At 55.2% G+C, this 14,424-nt stretch overlaps 2 protein-coding genes and 2 long non-coding RNA genes across 4 annotated transcripts in view; 3 read left to right on the top strand and 1 right to left on the bottom strand.

Moving 5' to 3' along the window:
* The first annotated feature begins 18 nt into the window (after window positions 1-18).
* On the top strand, window positions 19-669 carry LOC102495779 (uncharacterized). The gene is made up of 2 exons (XR_001371106.2): window positions 19-122; window positions 375-669. It is a non-coding gene; the product is annotated as an uncharacterized LOC102495779 (long non-coding RNA).
* A 354-nt stretch (window positions 670-1,023) lies between these two features.
* On the top strand, window positions 1,024-6,246 carry RPL35 (ribosomal protein L35). The gene is made up of 4 exons (XM_006158237.3): window positions 1,024-1,160; window positions 1,579-1,715; window positions 2,676-2,757; window positions 6,064-6,246. Exons 1-4 carry the CDS (start codon window positions 1,158-1,160, stop codon window positions 6,211-6,213), a joined length of 372 nt encoding a protein of 123 aa, XP_006158299.1. The 5' UTR covers window positions 1,024-1,157; the 3' UTR covers window positions 6,214-6,246.
* An 89-nt stretch (window positions 6,247-6,335) lies between these two features.
* On the bottom strand, window positions 6,336-11,801 carry WDR38 (WD repeat domain 38). Its single transcript, XM_006158238.2, has 9 exons — window positions 11,635-11,801; window positions 10,775-10,895; window positions 8,340-8,456; window positions 8,156-8,253; window positions 7,698-7,778; window positions 7,444-7,575; window positions 6,910-7,059; window positions 6,623-6,670; window positions 6,336-6,522 (listed from the first exon to the last, which is right to left on the bottom strand). The coding sequence occupies exons 1-9, from the start codon at window positions 11,701-11,703 to the stop codon at window positions 6,412-6,414; spliced, it is 927 nt and encodes a 308-aa protein (XP_006158300.1). The 5' UTR covers window positions 11,704-11,801; the 3' UTR covers window positions 6,336-6,411.
* Window positions 11,757-14,424, top strand: part of LOC102495367 (uncharacterized) — a 22,690-nt gene continuing 20,022 nt past the window's right edge. The window contains exon 1 of the long non-coding RNA XR_335956.2: window positions 11,757-11,812. This is a non-coding gene — a long non-coding RNA (uncharacterized LOC102495367). The remainder of the gene's footprint in view (window positions 11,813-14,424) is intronic.

Here is a 14,424-nt window from a genome sequence, read left to right as displayed (position 1 = left end):
ACACCCCCCGCCCACCCACTTCCCGCCCACGCCGCAACCGGAAGTGCGGTCGCGGCGGGGCGGGGCGGAGGTCAGTGGGGCTAGTGCTTAGCGCCGCTGAGACTGCTCGTGAGGTGGAACAGGTATATTGTCTCCCCCGTGGTACCCCGCCGCGCTCTCCTCCTCGCGGAGCCTCAGTCTCCCCGTCTGCGGGGTGGGCGCCCGCGCAGGCTCAGCCTTGTGTACCGTGCTGTCTCCAACGTCCTCCCTGCTTCTAAGGAGCCCCTGGCCCTAGAAGGGGCCGACGTGGGCGCAGATGCAAATTCCAGCGCTGATCACTGCGCGGCCGGTGGGGACACCGGGCCCCCAGAAGACGCTTGGCTCTGCTTCTACAGGGTCGGACAGGCTTCGTTGAGAAGAAACCTTCGAACTGAGGGATGAGTGGGAGTTTAAGTCTCAGAGTGACGGAGGATGGGGGTTGCCTAAGTCTTGGAACCTTGAATGTTACCACTGTGCCTTGTGAACAGAAATAACTCGATTAACGGAATGGGAGACTTTAAAGACGTTCCAAACTGTATCCAGGAAGCTGAAGATCCCGTGTTCGATAAGACTCTGTTGATGCATAAGAAAAGTCTCATGCTCGCGGCCACGGGTATAAATTTAAAAATAAATAAAAAGAATTGCCCTCTGCTCTTTTCCTCATATCCCTCCACTTCTGAGATCTTGACTTACCGTAGCCTGGGCAAGGATCGTTAATTCACTCATCTAACAAGCACCCCTGTGCTATAGAAACGATCAGGTGTCTGCCATAGTTCTGCCCCCAGGGAGCTTCCAGGTTGGCTGTGGCTAAAGAGGATTGTACAGGGCTAAGGACAAAGGGAAGCAGCTATCCTCAGGATGGGAGAAGGGTCCCTGGAGGACTTGACGCCTTAACTACTCCGAGTGCAAAGCAGACCTAAGGCAGCCTCTAGCAAGGGGAACCAAGCAGGCTGGGTTTTCTCCTGAGGGGCGGGGTTCCGGCTCCTCGGGGGCTGGGGAGGAAAGGGTGGAGCCTGGATTCCCCAGCCGAAATGCCATTGGCCGCACCCGCTGTTACCCGGCAGTAGTTGCAGAGGTCAATCCCGCCTTCTTTCTCTTTCCATCCGAGCAGGCAGCGGTGGCGGCTGTGTTGGGCAGCTATGGTAAGAGCTACGGAATCGGACTCCATCCGAAGGCCGTGAGGCGCGGAGGCTGGAGCAGGGGGCGCGGGCTGATCACCGGGGATCCTATCCGTTAGCTGCTCTGTGGGGCGCTGCGGAGAGTGACCTAGCGCCTTTACAGCCGCCTCCCGCCTTCTCTCCTGCCGGGTTCCGGCCGGGGAGACGCGCTGCGGCCGGGGCCCGGCCAGGAGAGACGCGCTGCGGCCGGGGCCTGCTGGTTTACGTCTGTCGAGTCCGGGTAGAGGTCCTGTCTGGCAGCTGGCCTGGGCGAGGGACGCCCGCAGAGGCCTCCGTCACCACCAGCGCGGCGGGGCCTGTGCGGTAACTGGGTAGGCCTGGGCGTAGGTGTAGGGTAGATGGCCTTGCGGGGTTCCTGATCCTGACCCTTCTTCGCGTGCAGGCCAAAATTAAGGCTCGAGATTTGCGCGGCAAGAAGAAAGAGGAGCTGTTGAAACAGCTGGACGACCTGAAGGTAGAGCTGTCCCAGCTGCGCGTCGCCAAAGTGACTGGCGGAGCAGCGTCCAAGTTGTCCAAGATGTGAGTGCCCGGCAGCTTGACCACGGCCTTCTGGGGGTGGGGCACACGTGTATTGGGAGCGTTTGTGGGAGGTGTCCGTTTATGAGTCTCGGTGCATCCTTGGGCTGCGAGGACACGCGTTAGGTGCTCATTCTTCTCCGCCTTTGCCCATGCAGCCCTTTAGCCTAAAGTGCCTTTGCTGAGTTTCTTTGGCTGGAGAGACTGAGTGTCCCTGAAGACCAGTCTTACTGTTACCGCCATTAGAAACTTTTCCTCCATCTCCCACCAGCACTTGATTTTTTCCCCCCTTGTCTTTCCCCACATGGTAGGTGGGTGCCTGGTCCCTCTTTCTTGAGTATGTTTTGCGTGGCTAAGAATCAGGGAGATTTGTGAAAGGAATATGAGTTTGAAGTCAGACAACCTGGGTAGATTCCACATCTGCCATGTCCCACCTGACTTGTAGGTTAGCTCACCTCCCAGAGGATTTCCTCCCGTTTAAATAAAATGTGTCGCCCTTTGTCCCACAGCCTTCTGCAGCTGGAAGGGTGCATTGGGTGAGTCGAGGGGCACAGCAAAGTTGCATATCAAACCATTGCCAGCTGTGTAGTGGTGACCCTGCCCCCACCCCCAGTAGCATTTTTGCTTCTTGGTCATGAGTGGCCTCTCCTGCCATTCTCATACCAGCCTGGTGGCCCAGCCCATGGCAGGATTCTTTCCCTCCCATCAGCTTGTTCAGATTGGCTTGCTTAACTCTTAATAGCCCTCAGGATGAATTCTGAGCCAGGGGTTGAAAGTTCTTTCCTGATGTACTCCACAAACCAGCAGTTAGTTCCTCCTTTAGTCCTCTTTGCTTCTGTCTCAGTGGACACTTAACAGTTCAAAAGTACCAGACTTGTCAGCCCTTCACTCCCTGTCTCAGTCATGGGGTCTTAGTCAGTGCTGTGCTTCCTTCCTATATTCATTAACATCTCTGTCCCATAGCCGAGTTGTCCGCAAATCCATTGCCCGTGTTCTCACCGTCATTAACCAGACTCAGAAAGAAAACCTCAGGAAATTCTACAAGGTGAGTCAGGGATGAGGGTAGTGGAGGTGACTGTAAGAAGCTAAGATCCAGCCCTTCTTGGGCCTGGAAGGGGTTCTGCTGTAGTGGGACTGGGTGTGATGTGGTCTGGTTGGAGTCTAGGGGTTTGACTCCTGTCTTTGGCAGTGTATGGGGATTGACTGTTTCGTTTTAACTGTAGCATCTACTTTGTGTCAGTCATTGCCAAGCTCCTGACAGTCTTGTTTTTCTAAGCACCCGAAGGCTTAGGTTAAGTACTGTCAGCAAAATGATGGACCCAGGTTCTAAATCATGTCTTGGGGAGTTTGGATTGAATGCTCATAGGAGGTTCTCATCCTGGCCCCCTAATTTTTTCTAGGATTTATTGGACTATATCTTATTTTGAAACCGCACTAGCTTTGGGTAGTTAAGGCAACTGGATCCCACATGGCCAAGTGCAGAGTTGAAGTCTTAGACCTGGTGCTTAATCCCTTGACAAACTGTATGCATATGCCTGCAGGCCCAAAATCCTAATGGGGGGAGTTGGACAAGTGATTGCACTGGGACCATTCCCCCACTAGGGGGTTCATTCTCTTTTTCTCTGGTGAGCGTAAGCATCCACTAATAAAAATTCTTTTAAAAAAACTCTTCAGTAGCTTCAAAATCATCAAGATAGTCAATAACATGAACAATTACCAAAATGATAGCTTTTCATATGAATATGCAATATGAAAAGTATTAGAACTGTTTGAAATATTTTTAAAGGTTTCACGTGTTAAGAATTACAAGAGGTGGGCCAACAGGTGGCATGGTAGTTAATGTGCAGGATTCCCAGATGGCCACTGTGGTTCAAGTCCTAGACCTGGCATCTTTCTCTTGTTTGTGCTCCATAGCAAGTTTAAAAGTAATAAATTACAAGAGGCAATTATTTTAAGCTGAGCTCCTGTATTAGGCCCCAAGGGTAAGACTGAAGATCAGAATGGAAGGCCTGTAGCTGATGTGACGTGAAGGGTGCTGGCTCTTACATGCCAGACGCCATAGTTTGAGTCTGGGACCCAGTGACTTGAAAATCATTTCAGGCACATGTGTGTACGTGCCCCAATCCTGAGAGAATGGAGAAGGGATTGTGTGGCCTTCCTTTCTGGGGGTGATTTCTCACTTTCCTTCCCTCTGTCTCCAGCGAGCACATGTGCCCTTAGAGTAAAAACTTAAGGGAAAAAATTGGATTCAGCTTATGTCTCCATGTGACCAAGCCAGAGTTGCTGTCTGGCCTTGAGACATCAAAGCCTCACATTTTGATAGCCATTTCCTAGTCTTATCCTTACCGTTAGTGTTTCCAGGATTTGAGCAGGGCTGCAGGACCTGTGGGCAACTGTCTGTGTACACACTCATTTGACTTAACTACAAAGTTGGCTTGTGCGCTTGTTGGGGCTGGCTGGAACTTGTGACATGGGTTCAGGTGCTGTGCCTAGGTGGGGTTCCTTGGAGGGATCCTCAGTCACACTTACAATGCTCTTAACTCACTCAGGCCTGGTCAGTTTATCCAGGATAATCTTTCTTCGTTAAAGTCATCTGATTAGGGGCTTTAATTGTTGCTTTACCTCAATGCCCGAATTAGTATGTGAATAATTAGAGGGTTTGACATATCAGAAAAGCTATCCTGGTGTGGCTGGGCTCGCTGCTTGCGATATGAGCATGGGGCTGAGGCGGGGGGGTTACCAGCACACCGGGGTGTGTGCATTTGTATGTGGGAACATTTCTGAGGAGTTGGTCTGAAGCTTCCATCGGATTCTGAGGGGCCTGGGTGGAGGTGGTGTCCAACAATATTCAGGGAGAACCTGTGCTGCTTTGCTAGGCACCCTCACTCAGTCAGGGAGGGTTGGGAGGCAGCTTCTTCAGCAGCCCTGTCCAGGGAACCCTGACTTCATGTGACTGCGGTGACCAAAAAAGTGAATTTTTAATGTAAATAGCTATCTGTGAATTGCATGTGGGCCATACCAGTGTCTGCTGACATAAGTGTTACTGGTGGACAAAAACCTCCTTCCTCCAAGTCCCCCTTAGAGCTCACCCGTACCCTGTGCAGCTTCTTTCTGTAGTTCTCAGACTTGAGAATCCTCATTCACTCTATAGGCCTCTCCTGGGCCTGTACCTCCAGGCTGTCAGCCCTTCCCAGAAGGAGCCTGATCCTCGGAGGATCGTGTGTACTTGGCTTTCTGCCTGCTCACCTAGTATCTGCAGTGATCTCAGTGGTCTTAAGAGAAGCCTGTCTTGGGAACCAGCAGTTAGCGTAATGGCTATGTCGCTGGATTCCCACGTAGTCGACCGCGGTTCGCGTCCCGGACCCGGTGGCTTAAAACTCACGCCGGGCGTGTGTGCGTGCGTGCCCAAGATCCCGAGAGGAGATTGGAGGAGAAGGGATTGCGGCGTGACCATCCCCCCTGGGGGGTGATTTCTCGCTTTCTGTCTCTCTCTGTCTGTCTGGCGAGCGCACGCGCCCTATAGCAAAAATCTCTCAAAAAAAAAAAAAAAAAGAAGCCTGTCTTAATCACTGCCTTCCTGCAGATGGGCCTCAGTGTGTGTTCAGTGGGAGCCCCTGGGATAGGGACCCACTCTGAGTTGTGGCTAAGCTAGCACTCAGCACAGGGCCTCCTCCTGAAGAAGACTAGGGGACCTCAGCAGAACAACCCTCCACAAGGGCTGCCCCGAGTCCAGAACTCCTCTGGAGAGCATCTGGGGCCAGAACAAGGGAAAGGACATGTGCCCAGGAGGGAGAGGCTCCAGCTCTTTTAAAGCTCTGGACAAGAGTGTGTGGGGACTCCTGAAGCCAGAAAGGAGCAGGACTTTGCCCCTCCTGGCAGGATAACCTTGGCCAGGCCAGCTCTCTGAGGCTTAGCATTCTGTGAGGGGGTCCTGTACTTACTAGATTGTAACTTAAAGCCGTGACAGTCGCCATCCCCAGGACTTAGCTGGTGCTTAAGGTATCCCTTTTCCTGGGTTGTGTAACTTTTGACACCGTGACTGGAAATTGGGAAGTGAAAGGAGCATTGAGTCAGGAGCCAGCAGACATGGTGCGATCCCCAGTCCTGCCTCTGGTGATTATGGCACCTGTCGGCCCAAGAAATCAGCAGGCTTCTGTAAAATGGACACAGCCGTAGCCTTGGATTGAGGGCATCAGCAAGCTAGTGAGCCTTGCCAGTGGCCTACTGACCTCATCCTGGGTGGGCAGCCTCTCCAACCACCCTCCCTAGGACCTCCCTCCCAGGCTTCCTTAGCTGCTGCAGTAGCTCTAAGACCCTAGTCCTCAGGTTCACCCTGCCGTCCGTCTCCCAGGGCAAGAAGTACAAGCCCCTGGACCTGCGGCCCAAGAAGACCCGTGCCATGCGCCGGCGGCTCAACAAACACGAGGAAAGCCTGAAGACCAAGAAGCAGCAGCGGAAGGAGCGGCTGTACCCGCTGCGCAAGTTTGCGGTCAAGGCCTGAGCGCGGGCCTCAATAAAACAGAACTAGCTGGTGTGCTGTGTATGTTTCCATTAGCTGGCCTGAAGAGATGGGATGGGGCTGGGAAGGTGAGGTGATGGTTGTGGGGCGCAAGTGTCGGGATTCATGCAACACGCTGCTTGCCTGCGCACCTCTAGGAAGGCCAGGAGGTGTGAAGGCCATCGGGGGAGGTGGTAACAGTCAAGGGGTCCTGCATGGCTTTGTTGAGCAGTGGACTTCGTCAACAGCTCCAGAAACTAAGAGCTTCCCATCCAGGGTGAAGGTGCAGGCGTGGGCCACCTCCAGAACTCCCTGCCAAAAGCACAGCTGGGCTGAAGATGCGAGTCCTCTGGTCTCTGCAGTTTGTGAGACTGTCCAAAGCTCCCTTGGGTGCTGTAGCCATAGACCTTACCTTCAGGGTGTCCAGGCACTTTCCTGTGGTGCAGTCCCAGACTTTGACCTGGAAGTAGAAGGGAGGCAGTGCTTTAGCCAGTCCCAAGTCTGGGCTTTGTCACCTGCAGGTGTAATTTAAGTGCCTGGGAGAGGAGCTGCCACATTTGAGGGCAGGGGTTTCCGCTTTAAGCTATTTGGGTCGTAGAATTGTCTGATACCATTTAGACCATGCCAGATCCTGGTAGATGGGGACATTATTGAGAATGGAGGGCAGAGGCTCTAGGGGAAGGGGTATGGGCACGGTACCATGCGGGAGTAGCCAGCGCTGGCCAGCCTCAGCTCATCAGGAGAGAAGGCTATGCTCTTCACCCAGCTCATGTGGCCCTTGAGCTGGACAAGTAGGCTGTTGGTCATGGGCTTCCAGATGTGGACGGCCTTGTCCCAGGAGCCAGATGCCTGAATGGTAGATAGCTCTGGGCCCAAAGAAGCCTATGCCCCCCACTTTTGGGGGGAGAGTTTTTGCTACAGGGCACGTATGCTTGACAAAGTGAGAAATCATCCCCCAGGGAGGATGGCCACCCAGTAATCCCTTCTCCGTTCTCTTGGGCACACACATGCCCGGTATGGGCTTAAATCACCGGGTCCAAGACTCGAACCTCAGTCAACTACATGAGAGTTCAGCGACAGCCATTGTGCTAACTGCTGGTTCCCCCCTCCCCCCATTTTTTTTAAGAGACAGGGACCCACCGTGCTGTGATCCCCTCCCCCAGTCTTTCAGACAAGATTATAGGCACATTCTGGTTCTCTACAGAACCGACCCAGGGCCTGGCGCTCGCTCACCAGGAGGCCCGATGCTGAGTAGCACAGGCAGCTGATGTTCCCTCGGTGACCCTCCAGTTCCTGGTAGAAAATAGCTGGGGTTCCCGCCCGCAGGTCCCAGATGCGCAAGGTGGAGTCCCAGGAGCCAGTGGCCTGTCAGCAGCTGCTATGAGCAAACTGGCTAGCCCATTCCCACCCTCCCTGGGCTGAGACCAACCTCAGAGCCTCTGCCCTTTCCATGCTCAGCCTGGGCCCCATGCAGCGGCGCCACTTACTAGGTGGTCTGCGCTGGGTGAGAAGTCACTGCTCTGCACGGAGTCCTGGTGCCCGGCTAAGAGGCGCAGCATCTGGCCCGACTAGAGAGGAGAGCCCTGAGTGGCAACTGGGAGGTGGAGGAACGACAGCCAGAAGCCTTGCAGCTCCAGGCCGCAGGCCTCAGGTTAGAGAGGTCTACCTGTGGGTCTGAATCTTGTGGCCCAGCACAGGTTCTGGGTGGCTTGCTGGGCCTTGACAGGAAGGGCAGTCCTGGCAGGGAAACCTAGGTGGGTGTGTTTGGGAGGTGGCTGCGGCCAGATGGGATGTGTCAGATACATCCCAGCAGGTCTAGCTGGTGGTACCCACAGGTGGGTTTGAGCCACCAGGGTACAAAAGTGGGGTGACCTCTTTGGGGCTGGTGTGGAGGGTGTGTGTCTCCAGATCCCAGGTCTGGCCGGACCCCAGTACCTTCACATACCTGTACCTCCCAGAGCATCACCTGCTTGTCCCAGCCACCCGAGGCAAGCCGCCTTGAGTCAGGACTGAAGCTGACTGTCTCCACACTCCTCTTGTGACCTGCAATCCTGGGGTTGGAGGTGACAGAACACAACAAGGCCCAAAAGAAAACCCAGACCTGGCGGCTCTGGGTGCAACCCACTCACCCTTCAGGACCCGCAGACACTTGGCTCTCGCTGCATCCCATAGGCGGATGGTGCAGTCACAGGAGGTGCTAGCAAAGAGGCGGCCATCAGGAGAGAAGCGGCAGAACTTCACAGGGCCTGGGTGGGCAGCCATTCTCAGGAATAGGGCCCTGTCTTGAAGTCCAACCCCTGCAAATGTCTGGCCAAATTACCACCTTCCCCAGGCCAGCCAGCTGGAAATGTCCAGATTTCCATGTTTGGCCTGGGCTGGCTCTCAGCCTAGAACTCCCAGCCCCAATCTATCTGCCCATCCAGAAAATTGGCAATACCAAAGTCAAATGCAAGCACCTCCCACAACTTTCCCCATTAAGCCAGCCTAGGGTCACTCTCCAGCCATGGACTTTTCTATTAATAGCAGTCGTCAGTCTGTTCTGTAACTCCCTTACTTTGTCCCCCAATAATTACAATAGTTACTGGGCCAGCAGGTGACCAGCTTCAGGGTTTGAAGTCCTGTACACTGCAGCTTGAGGATAATGCTGGCCACCTGTGCATGCCCCAAATCCCACAAGGGAAGTGGAGAAGGGATTGCTGTGTGGCCATACCCTGGAGGGAGGGTGATTTCTCTTTCCTTTGTTTCTGGCAAGTGCATGTGCTATATAGCAAATTAAAATAAAGATCTGGCTTCAGGGCCAGTAAGTGGTGTGGTGGTGAAGGCACTGGATTCCCATGTGACCAACGGTGATTCAAATCCCAGACCTGGCAGCTTGAAAAATCATGCTGGATACATGGGCATGTATGCCCAAAATCCCAAGAGGAAAGTGGAGGATAGATTGTGCTGTGACCGTCCCCCTGGGGTGATTTCTCACTTGCCCAGTCTCTCTCTGATAAGCACACACACCCCTGAGTAAAAACTTAAAAAAAAAAAATTGTATTTGGATCATAAAATTTTGAAATCTCTGCTGGCTCTATGGTCTGGTGGGCCATGTAGCCAACTGCACGTTTGAGTCCTGGACCCAGTGGCTTGAGAAAAGACACAGCACCAGTGCCTGCATGCCCAAAATCCTGAAAGGAGGGGGATGAAAGAGGAGGGATTGTGGCGTGACCATTTCCTATGAGGCACTTCCTCCTCAGGGCCTGCAAGGAGAAGAAAATCCAAATCTGTACAGAGTTTCTTGGTAACATACAGTTTCCGTGAATTTTTTGAAGCGTCTATGTATGCCCCATCCCACAGCGAGGAAATGGCTCAGAGAGGTTATGTGACTTGACCAAGGTCCCAGTCAAACAAGCAGATGCAACATCCTGTGGACATTGTGTTATGATGAGGCCAGTCACAAAGCCAACGACTGTATGGCTCCACCGTTTGTAGACACAGCAGGTGGTCACTGGGCTGGGGTGTGGGTGTGGGTGGTGAGTGTTTAAATAGATTCAGAGGTGTGATTTGCAAGATGAATAATTGTGGAGAGTCGTTGCACAGCAACCCGAGTGTATTACCACTACGGAACTGCACACTTCCCTAAGGTTAAGGTCGCAAATATTAAATATTTCGTACCACAAAAGAAAACAGCGTGTGTGGTCTCGTGGTTAGGGTAGCTGGATCCCACATGGCCCACTGCACAGTTTGAGTCCCAGACCTGGTGGCTGGAGAAACACATGGGGTGCATGTGTGTGGGTGTCTAAAATCTCGAAGGGAGAGAGAAAGAAGGGACTGTGGTATGACCATCCCTGCAGGGGGTGCTTTCTCACTGTCCCTCTCCCATTCTGTCTTCTGCAAGTGCATGTGCCCCCTAGCAAATCAAAGATGACTGGGTCTAGCAGGTGGCATAGTGGTTAAGGCTCTGGACTCCCAAGAGGTCAAGAGTTCAACTGAGACCAGCTGCATGTGCGTGTGTATGTGTGCCCAAAATCCTGAGCGGAGAATGGAGGGGAAGGGACTGCAACGTGACCATCCTTCTGGGGTTGATTTCTTGCTTTCTATCTCTCTGTCTCTCCAAGTGAGCGCACAGTATCCTATAACATAAATCTCAACAAGGACAAAAAAAAAACCAGTAGGATCTGGGAACCAACAGTTAGCTGTCGCTGGACTCCCACGTAGTCAACCACGGTTCACGTCCCGGACCTGGTGGCTTAAAACTCACGCGGGGCGCGTGTTCATGTGTGCCCAAGATCCCGAGAGGAGAATGGAGGAGAAGGGATTGCGGCGTGACCATCCCCCCTGGGGGGTGATTTCTCGCTATCTGTCTCTATGTCTCTCTGTCTGGCGAGCGCACGCGCCCTGTAGCGAAAACCTCTCAAGAAAAAAAAAAAGGATCTGAATCCACGTGTGGTATCTGAAGCTGCTGCCCACTACCCCCTCAGTCCTGTCCATTCATCTTGCCCCAGCCCTGGGAGGCAAGATGCCCAGCTCTAGAATGCCAGAACAGACCAGCCTGTCTTCTTAGCCTAGCCGCGGAGCCCACCTGTGTGGCCGCCCAGCCTCCACAGCAGCCGAATGCTCTGGGTCTCCCAGCCATACACCCAGCCATCTTCTGAGGCGGTGAGCAGCCTCTGGCCGTCGGGGGAGAAGGCAGAGGAGTTAACCTGGAAGAAAAGCACAAAAATTACTCCGTTCTGGAGCCCCTTGATGCACCCTGACCTGGACAACACTAGGGCTGGCCCTAAACACTGGACCCCAAGAGCTGGGCATGGAGTTTAGGCTTAAGGCATCGCTCTGCAACTAGAGCCCAGAATCCAAGACCCTCGAGGCCTCTGGAGCCTGTGGGGACCAGCAGTGGGCGTAATTCCTACATCGCTGGACTCCCATGTAGTGGACTGTAGTTTGAGTCCTGGACCTGGTGGCTTAAACTTTCGCCAGGCGCTTGTGCGTGCCCAAGATCCCCATAGGAGAATGGAGGAGAAGGGATTGCGGCCATGTCCCCTGGGGGGTGATTTCTTGCTTTCTGTCTGTCTGTCTCTATCTATCTGCACGTGCCCAATAGCAAAAACCTCTAAAAACAAACAACCAAACAAAAAACAAACAAACAAATGAGCCTGAAGCCCCACAGCCAAGAACTCGTCCCAGAGCTGGAGCTGAGAACTGGGAGTTCAAGACCTACTCCAATGAGGTCACCGTGGAGCCAGAGCCCTATGTCTAGCCAGTCCAGAGCCTGGAGCCCATTTTAGAACTAAGCTTAGAACTCAGAGCCCTTCCTGGAGCCTGAACCGGACTGGAGTGTGGAACCCAGCTGGAACCCAGCTGGAGCCCAGAGAACGCTCTGGAAACTCACTACCTCCTAGACCTCTTGGACCTTAGGGTCTGGGCGGAGCCCGCGGGCCTCACCTCCCCGCGGTGCTGTGAGAAGAATTTCACTTTCCCCACGGCCAGCTTCCCGGGGGCCCCGCTATTCATGGGAGCCCGGTGGGGTCCCTCCTAGGTGGGCGCTAGCCGGGCCCGCGGGGGCCCTCCTGGGACCCGATGGAGTCCGGGAAGGGGAAACTGTGTACACGCCGTCTCTATGGTAATCGGGGCGGGCGCGCAGCCGCGGTGGAGTCTCTGGGAAGACAAAAAAGGGGGGCCTGGGGAAGACAACTGTCGGGGGGCGGGGAGGTGGAGCCGCATCAGGCAGAACCGAGGGCGGTTCAGAGAAGGGACTTCCCGGCCCCGACGCTGACTGCCCAGGCCTTGAGCAGCTCGGGCCGCTGGACGGGACGGTGCGCAAGGCGACCGCTAGAGGGCGCGCCAGTCCCGCGCACCGCGCCTGCCCTCGCCGCTCCGAGACGTGCCCAGAGCCGTGCACCCTTTGCAGACCAGGTGACAGCGAGCTTCTTTCCCCTTCTGCACAGCGAGAGGATCAGCCCTGCCCACAGGACTCCAGGATTGAGCCTGGCACATAGTGGGTGCCCAGGAGGGCTGCCCCTGGAGTCACGATCCCTCTGCCCAGGATGTGCAGGGGGGCTGGTGTGCGGAGCAGGAGGCAATGGTGGGGAAGGGGGGAAGGAGGGGGACAGACGCAGACAGGGTTGCCCACACTTTGGGCTCAGGCTGCACACCAATGCTCCCTGAGGGGGTGGAGGCTGCCCAGGGAGGCCCAGAAGCCCCCTATATCCTTGTGAGAGGACGCGACAGAACAGCACTTGTTTTTACTGCGTTTTACGGAGGAGGAAACTGAGGCCAAGAGGTCGGGAGACTTGTCACTCAGCCAAGAGAAGTGGGACTGGAGTTTCACCCTGCGCCTGGCTGACCAAATCTGGAGCCTATATTAGGACCACCTGCCATGAATCCCAACAGGCCTCGCGGCAGATCTGAGGCCCCTTTCGCCTGGTACATCTGGGAAACCGAGGCCCCAAGGGGGCAGGAGTTAGCCCAGCCACCCAGAGCCCTGGGAAAGCTGGATCCGCAGCTGTTGGGGGCAGTGGACAGAGTCAACTTCCCCACACCCTGTGGACTCCCTGGGGCAGGGGTGGGGCAGTTGGGCTTTTCAAGCTCCAGCCTCCAGGGTTCCTAGTGTGACTCACACCCCTCCCCCCAGACCCTTTTGCCAGAAAGTTCTCACGAGATCCGAGATCCGCAGAGCTCTGCTCTATTTTAGGTCCCAGACAGTTAGGCGGGCAAGGGGGCTGACAATGGCAGCTTTGAGGCGGCCCCACCCCCACCCTAGCTCCCAGAGGGCCCAGGTCACAGACTTGGCTCCTCAGGGACTCTGCACTGGGCCTTATAGGCCGTCCCTCCACCCAGAGATGGGTCCCAGACTCCACTTAATATAAATGACTCCCCACCCCTGCTTGGACACTGCCGCCCGCACCTGGCCCCGGGCACTGCCCAGCCACCTGTTTGCTCCCGGTTTACCCAAACCACCTTCTCTAACCCAGCCCATCATGCCAGAGCCCTCTAGGCAGACCCTGTTCACCTGGCCTGGTGAGCTTGGCTGCTGGGGTGGATGGAGTTGGGCTTAAACCCTGTCTGTCCTGGAACCACCTGCAGTGGATCCCAGAGCCTGGGCCAGAGCATCATGCCCCCTCCTGGCCTCATCCTGCCCTGCCCCACTCCAGGAGCCAGCCACACTGTGCGTTTTTCTGCCCCTCCACCTTCGCTCCACCTGGACTGCATGGCTCTCTCCCCCCCACACACACACACACGCGCGCGTGTGTGTGCGTGGTGAGTCTACCTGGAGGATTCTTTCCTGTCCTCCTGCCTGACAGATCCAACTCAGACATCACTTTCTAGACTCGGCCTTCCTGCCTGTCCCCCCCACAGGCCAGGCCAGAGCTCCTGCCCCAGTGAGACCCACAGGTCTGGGCTAACCCTGGGTCCTACCAACCACTAGCGCTGCGATCTCGGGCAAGCACCTGCTGTCTCAGCGCCTCGTTTCCCAGTCTGTAAAGTGGGGGTGCTCCCAGGGGTTGCCTGTGAGCAGTCGGTGAAGCGATGCCTTGCCAAGAGCACCTGGGGTGCAGCAGCTACTTGGCAGTGGTGGGGAGAGCTCAAAAACTAGGCTCCAGGGACCAGCAGTTAGCATAATGGCTATGTCGCTGGACTCCCACGTAGTTGACCACAGTTCGTGTCCCGGACCTGGTGGCTTAAATTGACGCTGGGTGCATGTGCGTGCGTGCCCAAGATCCCGAGAGGAGAATGGAGGAGAAGGGATTGCGGTGTGGCCATCCCCCCTGGGGGGTGATTTCTCGCTTTCTGTCTCTCTCTGTCTGTCTGGCGAGTGCACGCACCCTACAGCAAAAACCTCTCCAAATAAATAAATAAATAAATAAAACTAGGCTCCCAATGCCAGGCTTTCCCCTGGGTCCCACAGCCTAGGGTGCCTCATGGTGTGAAAGGGGCCAAGTGGCAACAGGGCACAGCTTCACGCCCAGCAGGGCCGACGACTTGCCACCTGGTTTGGGCAGGAGCTACACCTGCAGGCTGTGGTCTGTGGGGACGCACGGGTAGGTCCCAGTGATGGTAGCACAGAGATATGTCATTGGCCCAGGCCTGTCTGGGGATGGAGGGCCCCAGATCCCAGTCTCCCAAGGAAGGTCCTCGGGAGCATCTTTCTCCAGATGACCAATACATGGGTGCTCCTGCTCCTCAGGGAGCACACTACTAGCCTCTACCTTCAGCCTAGCTGTCCTCGCGGGG

The sequence above is a fragment of the Tupaia chinensis genome, unplaced genomic scaffold (genome assembly GCF_000334495.1).
Source record: "Tupaia chinensis unplaced genomic scaffold, TupChi_1.0 Scaffold000575_1, whole genome shotgun sequence".
Classification (NCBI taxonomy): Eukaryota; Metazoa; Chordata; class Mammalia; order Scandentia; family Tupaiidae; genus Tupaia; species Tupaia belangeri.
Note: the sequence above shows the minus strand (reverse complement) of the source record. Positions and strands in the feature narration are given on the sequence as shown.

Bases quoted from the DNA above. Each gene is read 5' to 3' on its own strand.
- WDR38 (XM_006158238.2), bottom strand. From the start codon at position 11,703: ATGAATAGCGGGGCCCCCGGGAAGCTGGCCGTGGGGAAAGTGAAATTC. The intron at 8,254-8,339 runs GTGAGTGGGTTG...CCAGGATTGCAG, and splicing joins GTGTCTGCGGGTCCTGAAGG to GTCACAAGAGGAGTGTGGAG. The intron at 7,779-8,155 runs GTATGTGAAGGT...TCTCCTCTCTAG, and splicing joins TGATGCTCTGGGAGGTACAG to TCGGGCCAGATGCTGCGCCT.
- RPL35 (XM_006158237.3), top strand. The intron at 1,716-2,675 runs GTGAGTGCCCGG...TCTGTCCCATAG, and splicing joins GCGTCCAAGTTGTCCAAGAT to CCGAGTTGTCCGCAAATCCA. The intron at 2,758-6,063 runs GTGAGTCAGGGA...TCCGTCTCCCAG, and splicing joins ACCTCAGGAAATTCTACAAG to GGCAAGAAGTACAAGCCCCT.